Source organism: Gallus gallus, chromosome 17, assembly GCF_016699485.2.
Source record: "Gallus gallus isolate bGalGal1 chromosome 17, bGalGal1.mat.broiler.GRCg7b, whole genome shotgun sequence".
NCBI classification, from domain to species: domain Eukaryota; kingdom Metazoa; phylum Chordata; class Aves; order Galliformes; family Phasianidae; genus Gallus; species Gallus gallus.
In genome coordinates, this window is record NC_052548.1 from 9,831,639 (window position 1) to 9,857,208 (window position 25,570).

General features: G+C 43.6%; 1 protein-coding gene across 6 annotated transcripts in view; it reads left to right on the forward strand.

Annotated features, from left to right (window-relative positions):
- LHX2 (LIM homeobox 2) overlaps positions 1-23,854 on the forward strand; it is a 49,025-nt gene extending 25,171 nt beyond the window's left edge. For 2 of the 6 annotated variants that reach the window (XM_040648951.2, XM_046901653.1), the window contains exons 2-5: positions 4,066-4,271; positions 4,785-5,167; positions 12,404-12,609; positions 19,217-23,854. In XM_040648951.2, coding sequence (XP_040504885.1) covers positions 4,072-4,271; positions 4,785-5,167; positions 12,404-12,609; positions 19,217-19,504 — 1,077 coding nt within the window. In that variant the 5' untranslated portion in view covers positions 4,066-4,071 and the 3' untranslated portion in view covers positions 19,505-23,854. 6 annotated transcript variants of the gene reach the window in all.
- Positions 23,855-25,570: the final 1,716 nt, after the last annotated feature.

Sequence of the window (25,570 nt, forward strand, 5' to 3'; positions counted from 1 at the left end):
AGCAGAGCGGCCGGGACCGGGGCGGCGGGGCTGAATAGGGCCGCGGCCCCTGCGCGCCTCCCAGCCCCGAGCACATGCCGGCGGGCCCGGGCGCGGCGGCAGCCAATGGCGGCAGGGCAGGACATGATGTCAGAGGGGCTGTAGAAAAGGCGCGGAGCCTCGCGCGGCGCCCGAGCTGCAGACGCGCCGCTCGCAGGCACCGCGGCGGGCGGCGGCTCCGGCTCTTCTGCCATCGCCACCACTGCTTTTGCTACTGCTGCTGCTTCTGTCGTGCTCCCCCGCGGCGCGGCGCGGCCGCCCCCCGCCAGCGGTGTCCCGCCAGCAGCCTCCTGGGCCCGCGGGCCGCGCCGCTTTAAGGAGAGAGGGGGGCCGCCGAGTGCCCGTCCCATCTGGTGCCCATCCAACTCTTCCTCCTTCCCCTTGGCTTTTTCTTTTCCCAATGAGCTCCAGCAGGCTGGGGGAGGAGCGGGGGAAGGAGCAAACTTTGCCCCTGAGCTGCTGCCGCTGCCAGCCCTCTGGACTGTGAGTGCATACGGTGGGCACCCACCCCATCCTCCTTGCAGCATCAGCTTGTTCTCCGCCTGCTGCAGCCTCCCTCTCCCTCGCTTTCCTCCTCTAAATTTCGCACAGTACGATGTAGGGGCTGGTCGTTGCTCTTTTTATTTCTCACCGAAGATGGTGTATTTTTTTTTAATATATATTTCTCTTATTTATTAATTCTTCCCGAACGTAAGCCTGCCCAGCCTCCTGCCAGCTGGGCCAGAGCGTAAAGCCTGGGACTGCACCTGGGGCAATGAGCCCTGCGCTGAAGAAGCCTCCCGGAGGGATGCGCTGGGGCCGTGCAACAGCCTAGCTCGGCGTCCCGGAGCGCGCAGCGCCGCTCGGCCCTTCTCCCTCGTCCCCTCCGCCCGCCTGCTTTGCACCCCGTCCCCTTGAAACCTCGGATCAGAGCCTGCGTCCCGCTCCGGAGATCTCTGCCGACTGGAGAGCCCGGAGCCCGAGGAGAGACGGGGCGGCCGTGCTAGATGCATGGGGGAGGGCTCCGCTTAATGCAAGTTCTGGGCTCCTGCAGGGACCCCGACAACTGTCAGCAGCAGCAACAACTCGGGGCCTCCTCCTCGTCTTCCTCAGCGATGCTTTTCCACAGCCTGTCCGGCTCGGAGATGCACGGTGTCATCGACGAGATGGATCGGAGAACCAAAACCGAAGCAGCGGCCATCAGCTCGGCTATAGACAGGGGAGAGACCGAAACGGTAGGAAGCGAAGGAATGGGAGAGTCGTTCAACTCCCTAAACATAACGAACCCTTCAAAAATACATCTTTTCCTTTAAAATAACAGATCGGGGGGAAACGTATGCAAAATACTAAATCGGAAGAAATTTAAGCATGAAGGCACTCCAAAAGATTGGGTAAAACCATGGGGAAAGGCATGAAACTGTTAATTATTAATAACATGCATAGTAATAGTAACACTTGGGTGGAACAAACGGTGCTGCTCTTACAATTCACAGAAAGCTGGAGCAGCCTTTTGGTAGCGTCCAAGCACGCCTTCCCTTCCCCCCGCCTGTCCGGCCTTCAAAAGTTTTAGGGAGAGGCAAAGTATGTTTTTGTACAGATAACGTTTGGGTACAGCAAAATTTTTGTCTGCAGAATGGAAATAAATACCAGAGAATCCAATTCGGTGTTGTTTTTCAGGTGAGATATCTACACTGAGGTAGACATTGTAGCGCTAGAAAAGAAAAGCCCGAACAAAAGCAAACAAACAAAAAAATAAACAAAACAAAATCCCCAAACTTCAACTGTCTTTAAGTCATAATTTCTCGTAGTAGGAAGATCCATGAGCACTGGATTTATGAACTCGGTAAACGGATCTGGAAGACGAGTTTCAGGGAAATGGATGCAGATCTTTGTAACTTTACCACTTTTGATCTTCTATCTGCTGATTGGTAGTGCTTGCATGTTAATGCATTTAGATAATAAAAGGGTGCATCCTTCGAGCCAGAATTAAGCCAGCGAAGTGGAAGAAATTTCTGAAGAATAATAATTTAATTGAGTCAATATTTATCGCGCTCTTTTTTTTTTTTTTTTTTTAAGAAAAGAAAATTCTGGAGTGAAATTATTCTATATTTTAGTAACTCTGTCTTGTAAGGTGATGTGCAAGGAGGGTGTCCGATCATGGCTTTTAAAACTTCATCAATGTGTTACTTCTAAATGTCATGTAGAAATGTACTTAAAAGGGACAGTGAGATTATTTAATCCCGAAATATGGGCTAGAGCAGCCCTTGTACCATAGCATGAGTTCTCATCTGAAGGGTTAGGATTTTTTGTGTTGGTTTTTTGTTTTTGTCTTTTTTCAAGTTAATATTTCTGCATAAAATTAAACAATATCAAGTTATCTTTGCTGGAATAAATATTGTGGCGTGATATTTTTATCTATCGATATAATTTATTTGTATCCACATGTGTATGTAATGAATAGTGGGATAGAATACTAGATTCTTAAATACCCATTTTGGGCATCAGAATATGTTTGTTACTGGATAAGCAAAGCAGAAAAGTTGTGTTTCATTTGAAGTTGATTTATAAGAAACTACTTCGTGTGTAAAACGATCCCCAATCAGAGTTCAGTTAAAGCCTTAAAGAAATTAGGCATCAGTGGACTCGTGTGGCTGACGTACCCCTGTAGTGCCATCGTTGTGTTCACATGCACTTCTGATAGTGGAAATGCTGTACTGCCAACAGTAGTGCTCACAGTGACGGGGTTTTGTGATCTCTGGAATTGCTGGGTGGAAGTAGTCGGTCTCGCATGTGCTGGACAAATAGCTCCGTTTCTTTCGGGTCTCCCGGTTAGCTGCCTTCTCTCTTCTCGCTTTGGGCAGGGACTTAAGGCTCTAGAGGAGGCAAAAGTAAACAAACAGATACCCTCCCCCCCTTCCCCCCCTTCCCGAATCAAAACAAACTGTGTGTTTGGGGGGGAAAAAAAGTGTTTCGAGTTGTCTTGCACAAGGACAAGTCTGTGGTGTGGTTTTGAGCAGAGTGCCATGATAACAGTAAGTTTAGAATGAAGTGGACAGCAGTGCATTGCCAGATCTGCCGTAAATACCGCTCTCCTCTGAACCTCTCGTCTCCAACTCTGTTTTAGGGTGCGGGGTGATACACATGGGAGCACTTAAACGGTTTCCGATATTTTTTCCGTTGTTTTTTTTTTTTTTTTTTTCCTCTTGGTAGGAGTTGACAGAATATGTATGTATTTGTTTTCCTGTCTTTCTTTCTTTCTTTCTTTTTTCCAGGGGGTTTCGATTGGATTGCGATTTGACACTGAACTATTAAATTATATAGGGGTTACATTTAGTTTTATTGCTTCCAAGTTTATCCCAGCATAATCTAAAGCACTCTGTTGTTTCTCCCCACTTTATTTCTCACTATTTCGTTTTCCCGATAAAAAATTCTGCACCTCAGATTTAGTAATGCTCGTCTTCTTCACAGTTTTATTTACCAATCCCTCCGGTGCTTTGGGTCACGGCAGCTTTGGGTGCGTTTGTTTGGAAGCAGCTTGCAGGGAGCTGCGTCTGTGCCACTGTGGCTGTTGGTGGGTTGATCGTAATTCACTTGGAGTTTTATAGCTAGGAAAATACACACACGGACACGCTCCACATATACGCACTCACGGAGCATTAACTATGCAGATACTCTCCGTGTATCCATAATAATCAAATTTAAGACGAACTGTCTGCGATTTTCCCTATTCTAATTGTTGCACCTGGCTGCTGAGGAGCATCTTTTCTCGTTCCTGGGATTGGCAAATTCATAAAAGAAAAAAAAAAATAAGGAAAGAGGTCCTGGGTCTCATCCGGACGCCTCCCAGGTTCCTTCTTGCTGCGTTTCCCCCTCCCGCCGGGCCGGGCAGTGTCTGCCCCCGGGGAGCCGCGGGGCCGGACCGGACGGAGCCCCCACGGCGCGCCCTGCGCTGCAGCGGGGAGACACGCGGCCGTGTAAGGGGCGGGGGAGCGCAGCAGCGCCCAAGCTTCTCCCTCTCGCTAACGGTCCGAAATTGTTTTCCCCCAGCAGACCATGCCTTCCATCAGCAGTGACCGGGCTGCCTTGTGCGCCGGCTGCGGGGGAAAAATCTCCGACCGTTATTACCTCCTGGCTGTGGACAAACAGTGGCACATGCGCTGCCTGAAGTGCTGTGAATGTAAACTCAACCTGGAGTCCGAGCTCACCTGCTTCAGCAAGGACGGCAGCATTTACTGCAAGGAGGATTACTACAGGTACAGCCTGTCCCGGCGCGGGGGGACCAGCTCGGACTTCCCACGTCCAGTCCTGGGGGCTGCACAGGGGTCGGAGGGCGCGGGGACCCGGGGGCGGGCGGCTCCCGAAGCGCCGGCGGGGCGGGATGGCTCGGGGAAGGGACGCGGCTCTCCCCGGCTGCACGCGTGCGCCGCGAACGCGCGGGGCAGGGAGCAGAGCGGTACCGGGAGGGCTCGCCGTCCCCACGCGTGTCTCCGCGCGGGGCCGACGGCTCGGGGCACGCTGTCCGCCCGGCAGGTTATGGGCCCGTCGCCGGAGCGGTTCGCGGGGAGGGGGGCAGCTCTCCCTGGCGCCCGGCCGCCGCGCTGACGGTGGGAAGCGGCCCCAGGCCGCTGGCGGGCAGCCGTGCCGGCTCTGTGCGGTGCCGTCTCCGTGCGGCCCCGGCCCGTGGTCCCTCTCCTGTCGCCTCCCGAGCGGACCCGACGAAGAGCGGGATGCGCCTCTCACCGCCTCCTCTGGCCTCTGTTTTGCAGGAGATTTTCGGTGCAGAGATGTGCGAGATGTCACCTGGGGATTTCTGCCTCTGAAATGGTCATGAGGGCCAGGGATTTGGTATATCACTTAAATTGCTTCACTTGCACCACTTGCAACAAGATGCTGACCACCGGCGACCACTTCGGCATGAAGGACAATCTGGTGTATTGCCGCCTCCATTTCGAGACTCTCATCCAAGGGGAGTACCAGGTGCATTTCAATCACTCGGATGTAGCTGCTGGGAAGGGCCCAGCGTTGGGTGCGGGCTCTGCTAATACTTTGGGACTGCCTTATTATAACGGCGTGGGGACTGTCCAGAAGGGGAGACCCAGGAAAAGGAAGAGCCCAGGGCCTGGGGCAGATCTGGCAGCCTACAACGCAGGTAAGAGACCCCATCTTCCCCAACAACAATTCAAACGGTTTGTTTCTGTTCACTTCCAAAGGGGGATTTCCGTTTATTTTAGCTTAAACCGTTAATAATAGTTTAGCTGCAGCATAATTATTGAGATCAAGTGCTGTCAAACTGCAATTACAGAAGCTAATATGTTAGCATTTTTCACTTCAGCTGGAAATAAAATGTTTTGAAGCAAGGTCATCTGGTTAAGGAGGGGGAGAAAGGGGGGGGGGGGGGGGGGGAGGGTGTAGCCTGAAATAAAATCTGGAAACCAGAGATTGTAAGTTAGCACTTCAGAGAGCTGTGAATTTTTTTTAGTATCTACACCCTCAAAGGCTGCTGATGAGTGAATTATTCTGTCCTTCTCCCGAGCTCTTGCACCTCGTAGTTTTGGAAGGAAAGAGAGAGGAGGCACAGGGACGGCTGTTTCCCGGCGGGTTGGGCTGCGGTGCCCGCGGAGCCTGCAGGGGCTTCAGGAAGCAGGTGCGGCCGCAGCCTCGAGTCTGCTCCTGCCGTGCCAGGCTCGGCCGGATTTGTGTGCATCAGAGATGATTCAGAGGAGTCAGGAAACTCACAGCATCTCCATTCACTGCCCCGAGTCGCAGCCCCTTCCTCTTAACTGAGAGCAGCAGTAAGAAGAAAGGGGGCAAACCCAGCGCCAGCCACAAGCCTGCGGACTCCGGAGGAACTCCGTGTCCCAGGCTCTTTGCGCTCAGCTGCCAACTTTCTGATGTCCTTCCTCGTTTAACCTCCCCACCGTAACAGCACTGTAATTCCGTGGGCAAGGGAATTCGGGCAGTTTCCTACCTCTCTTCTTCCCTCGCCAGAGCGGCCGCAATCGCCGGCGCTGCTCCTTGTGTGCAAAAGGGAAAAGTGCTTGGACGGTAGAAAAAGCTTAGATCTCGGTGTTCTTAGAACTCAAGGCGGAGGTGGGGTTTCCTTCAGACCTGAGCACTCATAAGCTGTCCCGTTAGGCCCCGGGGATGAAACTCGTGCGCCCGTTTCGTTATGCCACTTCCGTATTGTTTGCGATGCTTCCCGTTGTTTCGAGCGCGTTTTCTTTTCAAGCTGCGGGGCTCAGATTCGTCCCGTCGGGCGCACGTCCGTCCGTCTGTCCGTCACGTTTTGCCTCCCGGAGGTGGCGCCAGGTGGAGCGGGGGGGGGGGGGGGGTGGGAGAGCAGAGCCGGGCCGGGCAGCGGGCAGGGCAGGCAGGGAGAGCGTGTGGGGAACGGGGAACGAGAACCGACGGTTTGCGCTGAAATGGCAAGAAGGAAAGGAGTATCTCCGAGTGACAAGTACGTCTCGGGAACAAAGTTGCCACCTATCGTGGGTTTGACCGATAGCTGAAAAATTTGGAAATCCGTACAAATATCCGTAGGTGTCCCAGCGGTGAAAGGTGTGTGTAACTGCGAGCTTTCAAACGTTCAGAAAATGTGCGTTCTGCCCGTTTAGAAATGTTTCCTTTTCGGAAGGATTAGACAGTAATTGCCGTTCCGCTGTCTCCCCGTGCAGGGCAGATGTTCAGTTTCAAAGGACCTGTAACCGAACCGGCGGCATCTGTCCCGGCTGGGAGCGCAGCCTGAGAAAGTCCTGCCGCTCTCTGACCTCCCGAAGGAGCCGTCCTTAAATGTACCTTAACAAATCGTTTCAAAAATAATTGCCCTCCCGTTTTGCTTTCCTGATTTTGGGTTAGACCCCGTAACTGAAGCTTAACAGGTCTTCGAGGAATCTTCAGCTTCTCTGCTGAAACTATTTATCTACTTAACTGCTTACTAAACCAATAATCAATTAATTTATATGATAATAAGTGTCATTGAGCTTGGAAACCAGAGCGGGTGTTCTGTTGGTTTAAATTTTCACAAAGCAGGAAATGAGATTGCAAAGCCTTCTATTTTGTGTCTTCTAAAGGAGACCGTTGGAAAGTGTGATCGTTTCTCTCGAGTTATCTTTAATGGACCTTCTCCTTACCTTCTGAGAACTGCGCTAGAAACGAACAATATTGTCCTCCGAGTGTTTGTTGCTGTAATTTGTGTAGAATACTTCGTGTAAATAAATCTACACCCAGAGGTGGTGGGAAAAGGGGGACCCGTAAATACAGCCGGAGTTGAGATGGGAATTATTTCGTAAATAGTAGCAAACATTCATCTGCGATGTGAATTGGTCTGGCTCGCTGCCTCTTTTTTCTACTTAAACGAAACACTGTTTGCACGGGGACGATGGGTTTTGGATGTGGATGGAGCCTGACAAGTGGAAAATAGCTTAGAAGGATGCCGAAACTTCAAAAAGATTTCGTGGGGTTTTTTGCTCTCCCCCCTCGCCTCCCCCCCCCCCCCCCCAAAGTGTGTTCTGTGATCATCATTCCTTTTTTTCACTCGTTGGGTTGGATTTTGATGTTTTTTGTGTGTGGGGTTTTTTTTTTTTTTTTTTAGGTCAGTAAATCAATGGCTGAAAGCTTGCTGAACACAGACGCACCTGTAAAGAATTCTGAACACTCCCTTTGTGAATTAGGCCCCAAACCTCCCACATCTTGCTATATTTTATTCATATCTATCTGGTCTGTATTTAATATGAAGACAGTAAAATATCCCTTAACATGATAGATGTACAGGCTTGGGACGGCACGAGCTGATAAAATAGCCGTGATCTGTGCAAACAGCAAAGGTGTCGAGAAACGTTTCCTTCCATCACGAGCTGCGGGGCACTGCGGGGCCGGGCCGGGGCGCTCCGCTTGGCAGCGCGGGGCTCGGCGGACTGCCGCCCTGAGGACCGGCCCTGCAGGCGCCTTTGCCGAAAGTTTTCTCCCGACAGAATTCGGGAAAACCCGGAAAATTTTGCAGAGCTAATTTCTCTTTTCTCTCCTCACGTCCCCTGGGACTGAAAGTTCAAAATAAGCGTTCCCGCGGGTACAGTTGCAGAGCGAGCAAACAGAAGTCACAGCTAAAATAGGGGACGTTTCACAGCAATTTCCTAAGGAAAAATGAGAGTTCCCTCCTTTCCCTCCTCCTTTTCTTCCCCTCCCCGCTCCGACGGGTCACCCCGAGCACAAGCAGCCGCTCTCCGGGGGGCACTGCCGGCCCGGGGAACGCGAGCAGAGTGGGTCCGGGGCTGCCGTGGGGCTCCGCCGTGGGCCGGGCACTGTCCCGCGGGACACGGCCCGTGGGCTCCCCGTGCAGCCTCCGCCCGCTCCGGCCCCTGAGGGCAGTGCGGATCCGCGGCCGGCCGGGTTAATCGCGGAGCGCAGGGACTGATGGCGCGGTCGCACCGGCCATTCAGCGCCATTCAGTTGGCTTAATTGAGGGGAAAAGCCCTCCGCGGACGGCTCCTCCCGCAGCGCCCGGCCCGGCCGGCTCCCGCCCCGGGCCCTTTGTCCGCTCCCGGCCCGGGCCGCTCTCTCCCCCTAGAGGCGCCGCGGGCCGGGCCGCTCTAGCGGGTGCGAGGGGGCTGGGGCAGCGTGCCGTGCCGCTCGCTCTGCAGCCCTGCCCGGTGCCTTCTCCCGGGTGCTGCCGGGCGCCCCAGCAGCAGGGGGGGAACCTCTGCACACCAAGGCTTCCTTACGGGAGCCAAGTTCCACTTTAATCCTGGTTATGATGAGTGTCCCGGTGACTGAATGACCTCTCCTGCCACTGGGAAGAAAGGCCACTTCCAACCCCTCTGTTTCTCCACAGAGTCCTTCAGCGTGCTCCTTCCCAGCAACAAACAGGGCTGCAGCCCTGCCCCATCTCCTTAACCCAAGTTCCATCTCCAGGCAGCGGTCTCTTGCAGAAGGAAAGGGGTGCATGTTCCAGAGCCATGAGAATGGCGAGCTGATGCATGCTCCTGATGTGTCTCTTGTTTCATCATTCTTTCAGCGTCAGGATTCGTTTGCTTTCTTTCTGGGTGATTTAACATGTCAAACAAACTACTAAGAAAAGTTCCTCCCAAGGAAATTCCTTTCCCATCTTCTTCACGTGCCATAACTTATCTACCTGCTAGCTACTAAGCATGTGCTTTGCTCTGACTCCCAGCACGCACAATCTGGTGATCGGAGTGTGAAACAATGCTCCCAAGTTTTCTTCTTCAAATAGTATTTGCTGTAAGGATAACAGCGCATCCCTCTTTGTTCTCATACTGTTGGTTTTAGAGACAGTTGTGTACATTATCCTGTAAAGGATATTTTGATCACCAGTATCAAACTTAGAGAGCAGGACCCAATTTCTAGTGATGCTCTCAGTGGACTTCACCTTCTGTGGCCAACAGAACATCTGTGTCACAATGCTGTGGTGAGGCTGTAAGCTGAGAGCAGCTGGGGGACAAGAGGGTAATGGTCTGCTGTGGGACTGGGGGGGGGGGCAGAAAGGCCCTAGAAATGAATAGTCTAAAAGATACTTGGCACCACTTCAGAATTTGTTTTATTACAAAGCAGAAATGAAATGTTGGTTAAGTTAAAACTCTTCAGTTTGACCTGAATTTTACCAGTTGTATTTCTAAAATTGCCAGCATGAGTCCTAGGTACCGCAATTGAATGGGAATTGTAAGTATGGGTGGTGGAGCAGTTCCTTTGGGAGACACACGGAGATGCCAGGAAGGAACAGGGACACTTGCCTGAAAAGGAGCGGGCTGCAGGAGGAGCCTGTGTGGTGTCTGACATCGTGGTGTCTTCTGCAGAAACTCCACTCTGCAAACCTCCATGTGCTTCTGTACCTCCACACCTGCAACGCCCATAGACATTGCATGTTGTGCAAGAGATGTACATCAGATCAGATCTAATCAAACAATATTTTGGAGATGGTGCCAAGTACCACAACCAGATGTCAGATTGGTGCTAATGTCAAGCTGGGTGGTGCCTGGTGAGGAGCAGCTGACACTCTCATGCACTTCAAAATCTGCTTTATGACTTTCTTCCCAGCAAAGGACAAGAGTGGTGCATATTTACTGTTATTTTAGGATTATTTTTATTTAGAATTATGAGAAATTCATAGAGCAAATCGCTCATTGTCAAGTAAGGGCTTGATGAAAAGCTGATACCCTCATTCCCTTCTGGGAGAATTTAGAATCAAGTCTGTTTTCCTGGGTCCTGATTGTATCTCATTCTTTACAGAAGAGGTTAAAACCCAACTACTTGCAGCCATAGGAATTGTTTTGTTGCATATCAACATGAACACATCTTAGTCCTCTGGATAGATATTTTGGTGCATTTCCTCCTAACTCTTGGCCTTGTTATTTCTGGGAGAATTTGAAAGAGTTTAAGAAAACAGAGAGATCTTTTCTATTCTTAATGTATGAAATTCTGTATGTTTAAAACCAAATACCATGTTGTTCTACTTTTCCATAGTACCATTTGCTATAAGCAATATAGTTTCAGTTATTCTTCACAGTATACTTTAGAGGAAGAACTGTAGCTGTGAAGGAGTCTGGGGCTGGTGGGATCGCTGCAGCTTTGCACCTAGGATCTCAGTTCTTCAACCAGAAGACAGATCTTGCTGCTCTCTGTCCAGCTCCATGGATACTACGATTTTACAATCTCCTTTTGTGTCTTATGCCTTCTAAGTTCAAGCGCTTCCAGTCCTTCTATACATGACAAGAAGCAGAAATGCTTCTTATTACTAGGAATTTGGCATAAGGAAGGTAACTGTGAAGGGTTTGTACAAATGTATGCACATGTATGCACACACACATTTACATGTACAGCACAGTTTTTCTTTTTTTCTTTTTTTAAATTGTAGCAGTACAGAAGCACAGAGATGTTTGAGGCTTTTAATCAGTCTATGGAACAAACTGCTGTTGAGGTAGCACTGAGCTCTCGCAGGCCTCGTCTGTACTGCACCATAGCTTGTAAAAAGTTTTTGAGAAGCTGAAGTTCACAAAGCAGCTGCAGTACATGCTGCTGAACTGCTTTCCATTGTATCTCTTGGCATTTTTTTTCTTATAAGTACACACATTTCATATAGGTTTTTAAAAAGCATTTTTAATGCATGCCTTTCAGAAATTGTATGTATTCAGTAGGGCTGAAAAGCTGATAAACAGTATGAAGTTAAGTTAGACTACAAATATATGCATGTCCATGAGATGTACTCAACTGTAGTGAACCAGCTGTAATGGATAACTGAAAAAAACCTGTTTATCTGCTTATGAGTTTCACCAATAATTCACATTTTAAAATGTGTTTGTGAGGGGTTTTTTTTTTTTTTTTTTTTGCATGCAACACAGAACAGACAGTAGTGAGTTGTCATTACTTTTAACATAAAACTTATGGGAAACTAAAAGGGAGTTGCAGATACTGGTGCAGAAAAAGTAAATTAATGACATCTTGTCAGGGCTAATTTTTAGATATATCCATGATTTTTTCAGTGAATCTAAGCTTGGTGCTTAATGTTTTTTTTTTCCAGAGTTTTTCTATGGTTTGCTGTATGCGCATATAAATCAAGATCGACTTTTGGTCTATGAGGCTGTTTTGCTTGGCATCCAACATGTAATACAATTGGATAATTATTGCAGTGTTCCTTGGTCGCAGAGGCCCCTTGCAGACTTTGGTTTATGCAAATAGATCAGTCATTCCCATTCAGTGACTTAAGAGATTCTAACAGAATTAATCATTCAAACTATTATTTTCAAATACTTAAAGAGTGAAATATTATTAATAAAAAAAACCTTTTTTTCTTTTTTGAATTTGGTGAGCTGCTGATATATTGTATTAACAGCTTTATTTCTCGAGCTAGTCAAATTATAATTTGCTGTCTGGTACCCACAAACTTTATTTCTTTTATAGTGTTTCATTTAATGGTCTCTCTTGTACTCTACACGGTTTAGTTTGATGGAGGAAATAATTATTATTTTAACTGGTCTGTTCCATCGAGGTTTAAGTGGACTCAATTGTACAGCTTTCTTTGTACATTACAATGCAATTTATAGTGATACAAAGTACATTAAAACACTTTACAGAGTTGAGGACAGCTACTGTCCTACAAACAGAAAGTGGAGGAAAGGCTGTGTGGAGATGGAGGAAAGAAAAAAGGAAACAGACTTGACATTTTAAAAGCCATAAAGGGGCAGGTGAGGGTCCTTGCAGACTGGTTATTGTAAGGGAAACACAGAAGATGCAGAAATGGAGGGGAAGGCAAGTAGGGTTTGTACCAGTACAATACATGCCATGGTATGTTATTTTAATTGCTGCACTCAGATGAACTGCAAACAATGTTGGTCACGGAGCAATAGATTTCCACGCCTTTTCCTCTTGTTGCCTTAAGCTTTAAGCTGCAATGAAAACGATGGTGACCACCTGGATAGAGACCAGCAATACCCCAGCAATCAAAAAACAAAGCGTATGAGGACATCATTCAAACACCACCAGTTGCGGACAATGAAGTCATACTTTGCTATTAACCACAATCCTGATGCCAAGGACTTGAAACAGCTAGCTCAGAAAACTGGCCTGACCAAAAGAGTTCTTCAGGTAAGAAGAGCAGTCTTTTGTCTTGAAAAGTAAATAAAATATCAATTTTATGTTTGGAATGCTGTGGATTTTGCTTATCCTCGAACTTTTCATAGTCATTCATACCTTCTGTGAGAATTCAGTTTCATTGTAGAAAGTATGAGAAAAGTTAATTTCAGCTTCCCAAAAGCAGATCATTTGTATTTTAATTTTTAATGGCGGTTGTGAAGGCATAGGGTCTACTTGCTTTCCTGAAGTCAGTTAATTCTGGTGCATGGTTCAACTTCCAGTCTGCTGCAAGAAAAAGTAAATTATTTCAATTAATGTAAATAGGTTTTAATTTAGAAATTAATGTGAGTGGCTGTCTTTATAGGAAAGTAATCAGGCATTTGGATCTATTTTATCAGGACAGGGAAGATATCTTTTCTGTCAAAATGCAAGAGGACATACTTAATCTCACAAAGATACATTTTGTTTAGTCACGGTATAGACCTTAGAATGAAAGAAGACAGTATTTTGAAAGTACTTTTTCAAGTAGGAGGGTACATGCTCTGTTTGAGTTATTATGGGAAGGAAAGGTAAGAATATTGGTTGGCTCAGTTCCATCTTAATTTATAGTTCTGATTCAATAAGTTAATTTTAATGGGCACTTATTCAATAACTGTAACAGGAGATAAATTTAGGCATGTAGGAGCTGTGATTTTCCAGGATCCAGCGCTGAAATCTTTAAATGGATCTCAATAATAGAAAAATAAAGTCTGGGGGCCTTGTAGAGAAAGCTAGAGCTCAGAGATGGACTCCTGGGAAAGCAGTGTGGATAGCTCTCGCACACTCAGCCAAATGAAGGGCAGTAGACAAAAGTATAGAAAAACCTGACTTTACTGGAGAGGTTGTGGGTCTTACAGAGTTAATACCTAAAGGTTTGTAGGCTTCCTAATAAAAACTGCTAATAAAAGACTGTGTGTAATTCATTTTCTTGGCTAGATCCTCCAGAACTGGATTTTGTTTGTTTTTATGAAGCTGATTTGCGGTGGTGGAACGGATTCCTCCTTCATTACTGGTGCGCATCCTGGCACTTGGCATAGTGTCCCATATAGTGGCTCTCCTTTATCCACGTGTGTGGAGGAAAGGATTTTCTGCATTTAGCTATCATTATTTTGAAACTTCTTCATTTCATCATCAGTTTGCACACATCAGTAGTATCTGCTGTCTGTTACAGTGTATTCACACCTGAATTATCTTAGAAATTTCACATAGTGTATGAAGAAATCACTTCCATGTCTGGAAAACACCTCTGTCTTGGTCATCTTTCCGTTTTTTTTCTCTCAATCTGCACCACCTTCTCTTCCATCTCTCTTCTTATTTCACCCCATGGGTCTGTCCTTCCAACTCTTTTCTAAGTCATTTTGTCTGTTCCATCCTTCCTATTTACACTCCCTCATCTCTGAAACTGGACTCCATGTCTCCATTCAGTCTCTATTTCAGTTTCTTGATTGCTTCTGTTTCCATATTAAATGCATTACAGCCATTACAACTTCCTGTTTTAATATGTGCTCTTTCTTTCTTTCTTTCTTTCTTACTTTCTTACTTTCTTTCTTTTTTTGGCAATCCCTTCAGTTTCACTAACTTTTTTTTCATGGTTTTGGTAATTAGTGTTTCACTTCTTTTACTTCCACAGTTAAATACTCCTTTATCTCTGGGCGCCTTTAGATGAAGAGAGTTGCAAGGTAATAGTTGGTGAGGACTGCACACAGAGGATGATGCTGTTGGAGGCACTTCAAGAAAATGACTCAGAGTGATACTTTGTCTTGTATCGCTTGAGTTTTCCTGTCTGTTAGGAGCATTCTTTACTCCATACTCTGTTGGTCTTTTTGTTCGAAAATTAATTTGGGCCATGAAAAAAAAACAATTTATAAAAAATTATTTTGGGACCTTTGTGCCCAGTTCGTTTATTTCTAACCTGTGAGAGAAAATAATACGGTCTCGTGAAGCTGTGGAGGTAAATTTTCAAACACTGAAGTTCACCTGTACAAGTTTCAAGGTTGCTCCTTGCTGGGGAAAACTTCTCATGATGTTGGTTACTGAGATAGTGTCACTTGGTAATTCTTCTTTGCCAGAAAGGCTGGCATTCTACCTGTGTCGTTGATTGAACACAAAGTAATTCACTGACACTATTGATCTAAACAAGTATCATTAGTATTAGTCTGTCTTACATGTTAGAGGCGTATGGACTCCCAAATGTATGTGCATTTTTGCCAGTAGTGAGAAATCTTCTGTTTTCCCTATGTTGTTTCTAGGTGTATCTGTAAGCTCTTTTATTTTCTGTATGTTCAGATCTCAGTTCAGCTGACGAAGGATAATTACTTCATATATCATTAGAAGATTGTATTTTAATAGAAAGCATAAGGTAGCAGATGAGGTGAAAAACAAATTCTCTTGTTCTGAAACCAGTGGGATTTCTAAACACACATAGCAGAGTTCCTAATGTTTTAGGAAATTGATGTAGTGCCCTTAATGTAAAGGCAGTGCCATATAACGTGTAATGAAGGTGGTTTATCTGTAAATCAGTACAGAGTTTGTCCATCTTCTTAGTGATCTGTAATATTAGACTTGGAAGACCTGACTTCTGCCTTGGCTTTGTATACAACCAGTCATCAGCTAGCCAAGTCCAGAAGCAGAATGGCAGGCAAATGTAACATGCTGCTTCTAGAATGACAGACATTTCCTTCAATGGCCTTGTAATGCGGACTGTTTTCCTAAAGTAACCACATTAGAATTACAGTAAGCCTATTTATACTTTTACTCCCTATTTTATTTATTTTCACTCTCATTTAGCCTCATGTTTGCAATTTAATGCATATGTATCTTGTACTGCAGCTAGGGAGCACAAGCCCATTTCTGTGAGCTATCATTCCTAATTAAAGTGACCAGTTAATGGTAAGCCAACTAAATGGCATAAATGTTACTCATTTGGAATTGATCTTTATTTTTATGAGTTCAGAAAGTGAAGGTGGAAGTAGGTAGATGTAAGAACATATGATTTGCTGGCTATAGCTATGTGTACCTCCTTTCTACCCAGGAGTCTGGAATACAATTGCCCATGGCAGGAGCAGTTTAGGAACATGAGCCACTGTTTTTCAGTGGGTTTCTTGTACAGTGCTTATCCTTTTGGAATCACTCTCCAGTAATGTTGCTATGAAGACCTTACAAAGGCTACTGCACACATTTGCACTTTGTTAACTTTCTAGTAGTCAACAAATATGAAAATTTTCTCAATGATGCATGAGTATCCTGCACTCCTCTGTGGTGAAGGTTTGCTTTAGGACAGCATACTGCAGACGACTTACTGAGGCTTCGTTCCTATAATATCCTACAATTCTCTTTCAACTGTGCACTTAATAATAGGGACAGAACAGTCAGAATGTGTGTGCAGTGACTGAACAGTTTGCTATGTGGTGGCACATCCTGTACATTTTTATCTGTACAACCAGCATATAACAACTGCAACAATGGAGGCATTACAAACAAAAAAATTAAGTTATCTCATACTATTACTTGGCTTCATTCATGACAGTATCAAAAATCTTTACAATACTTGGCATATTTATTACCAATACTTTCCTTTCTTATGGAAATAATATTTTATTCCCATTTTACATTTGGAGAATGGAGACAAAGAGAGATGAACTAGTTGTGCAGATGTCTGAAGCACTAGTGTAACGTTTTAACTGCAGCACCGCTCTGCCTAGCTGCCGAGTGCCAGCAACAGGCATTCAGTCTGCTCACCAGAATGTAGGAGCATCAATGGATCTCACAACTGCTTTTATTTTTCAGTGGGAGTTTTCATCCATATTTTTCCCCTTTGGTTTGAGATAGCTCAGCCCTATAGTGATACAGTTGGACAGAAAAACACTACGTACTTCTCATTGATTTTGTTTATTTTTCAGGGCCAGATTCCTAATTGTGTAATTGATGTGAGTTAAGTCCTTCTGGAACAATTCTCTCAGTTATGTATATTTGGATTATTATTTCTTTACTTCAGTGTAATGCTGTTACAGGTGCAGCACTGCCACCGTTCTGCATGGGGCAGCAGTCCTGCCTTGGCAGCTCCCACACACTGCTTTGCATAGGTCTGAGTAACAATGCAGAGCAGTAGAAAATCAGGACTGCATTCCTACAGCTCAGGAAACAATGATTCCAATTCTTTCAATGCCCTTCTATGTGAAGCCTTTGCTAAAACTTCTGTATCTCAGCTACATACTGGAATATCACTGTTGCAATAGTTATTTTGTTATTCATTTCTATAATAAAACACAGCATTTTCAGAATTTCAGCTAAGAAATATTTAGATGCCTTTTCATTAATAAAAGTATTTATAGTTAGACAAATTTTAAGAGCTCTGTAGTCATTAGCTGAAAAATCTTGACAATAACTCAGTGAGGAAGAAGGAGAAAGGGTCATATTGCCTATATTTTTTATAATGCTTGCAAGAATATGAAATATTTTCTATGCCTGATGTGAGCTAATGTTATTAAAGAGAGGATGAACAACCTCACGTACACAGCTCCTGAGAGCAGCATTAGTGGTTGAGAGCACATCTGAGCACAGGTTTTCATGTTTAGTGAAAGATTAAGGGGAATACAGAAGCACCAACAATCTTGCTCATTTTCTTACTACGTTTCAAATCAGAATCAGAAATAATACTGTAGAGTCTTTTGCCCTATGAAAGTTAAGGAGCAGCTGGACTGAACAAAATACTGTTCTGCAGTTTTATGTACTTTATGCAAGAAAATTGTCTGTGAGTAGGAATGGAAATTTTACCCATATTTGAGTGTCTTACATATATAAACATGTATATTTTCAGTGAACACAAATGTAAAATTACACAGAGGTATATGTATACACCACTGCACTAGTGATTTTTTTCTGATTTAATTATGATGTTGCTATGGTACATATCAACAGTGGCACTCTCTAGTGAGTGACACTCTCAGTGCCTGAGAATCATTTCCTTGTGGCACTGGCAGGAGAAAGTGCAAGTGAGAGTGCGTGTGCTTACAGACCCTTGGCTGGGGAGATGGCTTTCCTGAGAAAAAGCAGGAGTGCGAAATAGGGGGAACTTGGGGCTGGACCATCCATAGATGAGAAGCAAACCAGTCAGAGGAAAAACGGTCTGAGACACCTTCAATTCTAGCTGCAGCTGGTGAGATGAGAGGAGAAAGAGGAAACTTCACAGGACTGCATCATTGTTGTGTATTACTCCTCTGCTAGCAGTCTGGCTTAAGGCAGATCCTGCAACAGGAGCCGTGCTGGCTCAGAGTTAGAAGTCAGAATTTCTGTGTAGGATGTTGTGACCACATCACAGCCTCGTGAGCTCTGCACACTCATTTTTCCTGCATGAGCCACAGGGGAGAAATCTGATGGAATAAGGCTGTGCAGGTACTTTGACTCTCTCAGTTCCTTTCTCTAACAGACACAGAGATGATGAAGTTAATTACATCTGGAATTGAAAGACTTGGTCTTATTCCTTAAATAAGTCTACATGAGAACAGTAGGATCAGAACTGAGTCAATTGTAAAGAAGGTAGCAGCGACAGAAGGCCTCCTGATAAACAAGCACTGTGAAATTTTGGCTAATTGTAGCAGTAAAATTGGATGGCATCAACAAGTTGAATATGGAGTATTTAATGACATTCGCAAATGTAATCCACGTAATATTCTGTACCTAGATTTTGTGTGAGTTTCAGAAATAAATTTTATTATATCTATTTTCAAATAGGTCAGAAAAGTATTATATCTTTAAACAAATTCTGCATGGAGAGCACTATTAACTTTGACCTAAACCCTGCAATTTAAGTGAAAAAGCTGAAGTCCTATTTTTGTCCTTTACATATAGTTAGATAATAAATAATGCAGGAAGTAGAAATCTTGGAAACAGTATTGCTGTATATGGATATCATCTATTCTGAAATCACATTTTTTTAATGTAATGTGAGTATTTAATACCATTCAAGACACTTTTTCAACCATTATTCCAGGATGGAAAAATTTAAAATGAGCGTTGCATAGGAGATGAAGCATTTGAGAAAGAAGAGTAAGAGAGGCACTCTTTTAAGAAAAGCAAGAATGCTGCTGAGGCTGAGGTGTGAGAAAGCTCCCAGGAGAACTCCTGGAGCGTGGGCAAGCAGGGCACTGCAGGCCGGGTCACTGCTGCATGCCATGGGAGCTGGACTTGAGATGTGAGGTGCTCAAACCCATTAGTTTGTATTCATCAGATGCTTGATTTCTATCTCATTCTGAGAAGTACTTCTGGGAGTGAGAGAAGTCAAGCATTCGCAGGGTCCCCCAAACTTGTAGGCATCTTCACATGCAGCCTTAACAAAATGACTCCCCTCCTCAGCCCGTTTCTGTCCCAGGCAGACTGTTTACACAGAGAACTGCAGGAGAGGGAAAGAGGAATGCTTCATAGGCATCCAGAGGACACTTTTCATGACTGGGGCTACTTTTCTTACATGTTACCATAAAAGCATCTTCCCCACATCAAGCTTTCATGAATTTGTGAGTTTGCTTTTGCTTTTCTAAACAGTGCAGCTCTTTAAATGCTACCCTGTTATATTAAACTATTTCAGGTTTGGTTTCAAAATGCTCGAGCCAAATTCAGACGGAACCTCTTACGTCAAGAAAACACAGGGGTGGATAAGACTTCAGATTCAACACTCCAAGCAGGGACCCCATCAGGTCCTGCATCAGAAATATCCAATGCCTCCATGAGTCCATCCAGCACTCCCACTACTTTAACGGACTTGACTAATCCTACTATGCCTACTGTGACATCTGTCTTGACGTCAGTGCCCGGAAGTCTTGAGGTCCATGAATCCCGAAGTCCTTCACAGACAACTCTCACAAATCTTTTCTGATGACTCTTTCTTAATAATTTCTTTAAAAAAGAAATTATTCTTAGTTGAAATTCCAAGTGTATTTTAATAGAGGCTTTGAGCAACTGACTAACCACCATTAGGATCTCTCCTAAGAAAACAGAAGGAAATGTAGTGTTCTGGTATTACAGAGTATGGACTGAAGAATAACTTGGAAGATCTATTGCAACACAACATTTGTGTAACTGTACAGTTTTGTGGACTGAGCAAGGGAAACAGCAATTAATTTAAGTTGGCTAAAGCTTCTGTATTTTCAAAGACTGCCATGTGCCTTATACACTGTTTTATCTACATACTTTGAATTCCATGTCCACTTCTCTCTTTTTCTCTCTGTATATTTATGACCAGGGCAAAAATGCTAAGAGTTTGTTACTTTGAATAGTCCTAAGCCTTTCATTGGTTGCTTTGTTGTTTTAGAAGTTTAAAGTCAAAGTCTGTTTGAATACCAGAATTTGTAAAATCTAACCAATAATAAAACCACTTATGAAAACTACTTCGTAATGGCTACAGTTACGTCTAACGTGAGTTTCACAATCAAGATAGGCTGATTGTATTTAAAAGGATTAGAAAATTGCACTTCAAACATGATATCTGCCTAGAATAACTCTAATGTGATGTATACATTCCTCCTGTTCCTAAAGTATATATGGGTGAGAAGTCTGCCTTGTGCAACAGTCTAGCTATTTTCAGTGTAGAGAAATAAATAACTGTTAGTTGCAGATAGAAATCGTCAGATAATATTAAAATTCAAACAGACAAAATATACTTAATTTTGTTGTGTGAGAAAAGCTTGACGTCAGCTGGCATTTATGAAAGCAGTCTTGCTTCAGCACAAGAGATGGCTTGTCCCCTTGCACAGCGGAGGCAGGCGAGGTACCTGATGGCCGTGCGGCCATGAGTGCTCTGCTGCAGAGGTGGCATTAGATGATATTTTCCCTAAGAAAAAGACAGAAGTATTTCAGGTAATTTTACAAAATTGGTGGGCAAAAATGAGCAAAACTATGTTTTACAATTTTTTTTTTTAATGCTTTGAAGGAATAAAAAGCCAAGGAAGAATATTACATTATCAATACCAATAGAAGTGATTATTCCTTTAACTATTATGGACCTCTCAATATGGCTGAATTCATTTGCCAGAAGAAAAAAAAAAGCAGAATATAAAGATGCTCCTCTGTAATTAAAGAAATACCTCATGAAAGTTTAAATATGTGTAAGAATGAGTATATACTCTACTGTTTGCCCAGTAGTTCTATAGACTTTGAGTTGCACATGCCATGTGTGTGGTTATTCCTTTTCAAACCCGCTGCAGCCCGGCTGTTTCAGTCAGTGTTACGTGGCTCTCTAAGGCTAACCCGTCATTCCCATTGGAACAAAGCTGCTAAAAGATTATTTCAAATAAACAGCAAGATAGGTGCCAGGGTTTGTGTTCTTTGCCCTTTTCAGAGCACTGAAGATGATTTATTGGGCCAGACCTTTTGGTAACAATATTTTGGTTTTAAACGCTCTGTATTTATTCAGCTTTCTCAGCTGAAAATTTGCCATTCTTGTGCAAGCCACATTCCTTTCAAGCTTGATAAGAGATCTCAGAGAAGGAGGACTGTGGGATAGAAGCGCTGACATAATCAGGTCATTTATTAACCTTTTTTCACGCTTTTGCTTAAAAATATTCAGGTGAGTTATCTGAAAGGCAAGATAGTCCTAAAAATCACAACTAGCTTAGATCTGTGAAGGGGATTACGTTCCGCTCCCTAAAACTAATGGACTAGCATAGCTCTTTATGTTCATGCACAGTGATGGAACACTTTAAAAGCTAATTCAGGTTTAATTATTCACCTTTACAGGTTTGTCCGAGGCATTTTTTTTCTCGTAATAGAAATGTCTAATAAGTAAATTGTACTGGTTATGAACTGTAAAAGAGAACATATCTGCCTTTTGAAGATATTCAGGCACAGAGATTCTGCTGTGTGTAATGTTTTGCTCATTGTCAATTACCTTGGAGATTCTTATTTTTATTTTTGACATGCTTAGCTGTTTCTTTTCTTGATTTAAAAGGCAATGTTGGTCCAATGTTAAATGGATACAGCCCTTAATTAGAAACACTGTGTGTTAACCTGTAAGAAGTTTTAAAAAACAGAATCCTGAATTTGTAAGTGCTGTGGCTCATATAGCAGACAACAGTTCCAATGGTTCTTATTTGTGACCTTGTGTTTTAACTACCTGAATCCGCAGGCTGGAAATACCTTTCAAAATAATTCTCAATATTGCCTTTTCAAACGACTGAAATTTATGAAGGGGAATCCTCTAGTGTTAATATTACCTGAAACCTATAGGAGACAATTAGATAAATTGTCCAGTTTAATCAAATCAGGGATTTTGCATATAAATAAGAGACAATATTCTACGTAGGGTCTTTATGTAGGTGCATTAGGATTCACTCACTGGCTCCAATGACCTATGTTGTCCCCATGATTGTTTCAATCCTGTGGTATTGTTTGGTTGTTTAGAGCTTGTTGGTTTTGAATGCTGTACATTTTTTTACTACTGCAATCCTAATGTTTCTTCACATACTTGTACAGTTCCACATTTGATGTAATAGTCTGAAATTCTGTTAAAAACATGAACAAAAAATGGAAATGATATTTCTTTGGAAGTGTATTTTTACTGTATATCTAATTTGATCTAGTTGAACATAATTCTTTACATTTTGCATGATAGGTGTGTAGTTCATTTTTTAAATATGAAAGAGACTAAAGAGTAACTTAGAATGAGAATATAATGAAACCTATATATGGAAAATACATACAATGATTTGCTACCTTTTGACTCAAGAAACTTTTTGAAATACATTTTATCTAGTTTATTTAAGATAATGCAGATATTTTGTCTTTGAGTTCATACACAATAAAGAGTAAAAAAGGAGAACACACGTTAGAAAAAATGTCAAGTCACCTTGGTACCCGGCAGCATACTGGATTGTTCTTGTCAAGCAAAGAAAGAATATTTGATCTTAAGAATGCTGAATAGACATACTTTGATATACAGTACAGAGGGACGATATCACTGTAAGTGATATGTAATCATTGAATGAGAGAATGGTTTGGGTTGGAAAGGACCTTAAAGCTCATTTAGTTCCAACCCTCTGTCACAGGCAGGGACGCTTCCCTTCAGGTCGCGCTGCCCAGGGCCCCATCCAGCCTGCCCTCAAACACCAGCAGGGCTGAGCACCCACAGCTTCCTTGGGCAGCGATGCAGTTCAGAGTTACATTTCACAAAACTTGTTTCTTCGCTCATATTGTCCAAATCTGGAGAGAATGCTAAGGATCATTATACGAACGATGCTGAATACTTGCTCCAGAAGCAAAAGTGAATTGATAGAAGGTACTATAGACTGCAAATGTGCCTCTAGAGTATTTTGTTTTCCAAACTATAATTTCTTACTGTTAGGAACGCATTTAGAGCACTTTCTTATAATTCTGCTATTTTTTTCCCCATTACAATGTAAAGATTAAAACGTAGTCAGCTGTAGTAGCCACCTCATTTGATCAGAAGAAAAAGAGCAACAACGAAATAAAAAGGAAAAAACAGGCTTCAGAATTAGGCACGATGGCAGCAAAGGCATCGGGTGATGAAGTGAAGTTCCAAGTGTACGTGCTTATGGGCTTCATAGTGACTTCATAACGCTTGGAAGGAGAGATGTTTATTGAATGCAGTGAATTACAATGTATCCCTTCTCAATAAGGAGGTTTTAGCCATTTACATCATTCCTGGTAGTCATTATTTTATCCACAATGAATATGGAAAATGTTGTTTTTTTTTTTTTTTTTTTTTTTTTTTTTGGAAGTGTATTTAACACTTTGGGAGAGCTAATATCCATAGTAAAACGACTGGCAAAATGATGGTCTGTGCATTTTCCAGGCCACTTTGACCTGCATTTGAAAAAGCTACAGAGTGAAATACATGTGTGAGGTGCCCAGTTTGCATCAGCTGCCAGGGTTTGGTTGTGTGTGAAATGCTCATGCATCTACAACTTGGTGCATACAGTTTATGCAGTTGCCAGCTGTATACATTTCTGCTTTCCTAGTTTTCAATATTACATCTTCCTTTCCAGACCTACCAGCCCTTTTTGTTTTGTTCTGCAAGTGAGTTGACTGTATCTCTGCTTACTCCCATACTTGAAATCATTATTCCTGAGCCTGCAGCATCTTTGTTTAAAACCTACATGAGGCAAACCACGCCAGTTGTTCACACACCCATACATTGCACTTCAGGCTGGTCAGTCACTGGTACCATACCTCACCACCAGCACAGACAGCACGGGCTATTCATAGCACAACCTGCCCTCATCCTAATTAAAGAGAAGCAGAAGAATTACATTATTGGTCTACAATTAATAATCGTGTGCTTTAAGAGTATCTTAGGACTGGCAAATCACTTTAAAAAGGGAATAAACACACAGGAAGCTGCCATGGTTATGAAGACAAGCAACAAAGCAGCCGGACTGCAAGCGCTCGTGTTTTCATTTCCATACATGGAGAGATGGTCTTTCATTCATTGCAGGATTTAGCTGAGATGCTTAAAATGATGTGATTTCAGTCTGAAAAGCGAAGAATCAAGTTTGACTCTGTTGTGACATTAGGTGAGTTACCAGTAATTTGTCTGAAAAATGCTGTCAATGGGGAAAGGATGACTGTCAGTAAATTCAGATCTAACAACATCATTGAGGATGCTGATGCATAACACTGTGCAAATTACAATTACTTCCTGGAAATGCCTCTTCTGTGGAAGCTCTTCTTTTGTTAAAGAAATTCTGTGAATGGTATGGCTCTCTCTGCATATTTACACAGCTTGTTTACATGGCATAGTATCGATTTATTAGACTGTAAAATCCAACACTTAACGGAAAGTAAAGTTTTTGCACCAACCTCCAGAGAAAAAGAAGTAGTTAAGCTTTCCATCAGAGAGACCTGTTCTAGGCACTGCGCAGTGTAGCCACCTACTTATGGAAAAAAAGTAACAGCTAAAATAGGAAGAATGTAAATATTTGGACAGCGTTATGTAGTTCTGTGGTGACCTGATTTAATCGATAAAAATCAGCAATGACTTTTTCCAGGTGCAGGCAGATTACTGGGAATCATAGTTTAGGGAAGTCACAGTGAATCTGCAGCACAGTAAACAAAGAAATAACCATCTCTTTTTCTTGCATTGGCACAGAACTAACCAGGCTGTTATCCATAGACTGCATGGTAATTACTGTGCAGTTTAATGTTCCTTGGTTACTGTTTGGAAGTAGTGAGAAGACAGACACGCTTTGGTAATTTAGAATGTCCCTAGGATGGAATTTTGAATTTCCACAAACATATCGGTCCAGTAAGGGATAATAATGATAGGAAGCTCTAATCCATATATTATTTGTGTTGACCAAAACTTTTAAAGCTACAGTTTGTTCCTTCAGATTCCTACACAGGGCCAAACACCTGAATTCTTCCTTCCTGATGCACAGCTCTGTCAGATGTTTTTGCTCTCCTTCATGTCTAAGGGAGAGTTGAGTTCAAGAGGCATTTTATGTTCTGATCAGTTCTGATCTTGGTGTGTTTACAAGATGATTCTGGCAGCTGTGGTTTATTCAGTTTGGCTGAATGCCTCTGACCCATACAGCTGTGCCTCTGGAACTACCCGGCAGCTCAGGCAGATCCACCTTAGCTTGTCACACCTTCAAAATGTTAGAACCAGGTTTTTGCCTAACTAACATGACATCAGCAATGTGTTCCATCTGCTTAACCTCGGCATGTGGGAAGTGCAGACGTGAGATCATTGTGGGCAGGTTTCAAACGAGTTTTCTGATTACAGCCTCTAGCATCCAGAAATTGCTTTTCCACCAGTAACTTCATTAGCCTTCTCACATCATTTCCACGTGCTTAATCACTCACTTTTTCCTGTCCGTGTTCTGGAAATCAAGACTAACAAAGCAGCTGCTCTGGAACATTGTTCTGCAGGTTGTGTTTGGGCAAGAAGCTGACACCAAGCAGTCAGGACAAGCATTCTGTGCAT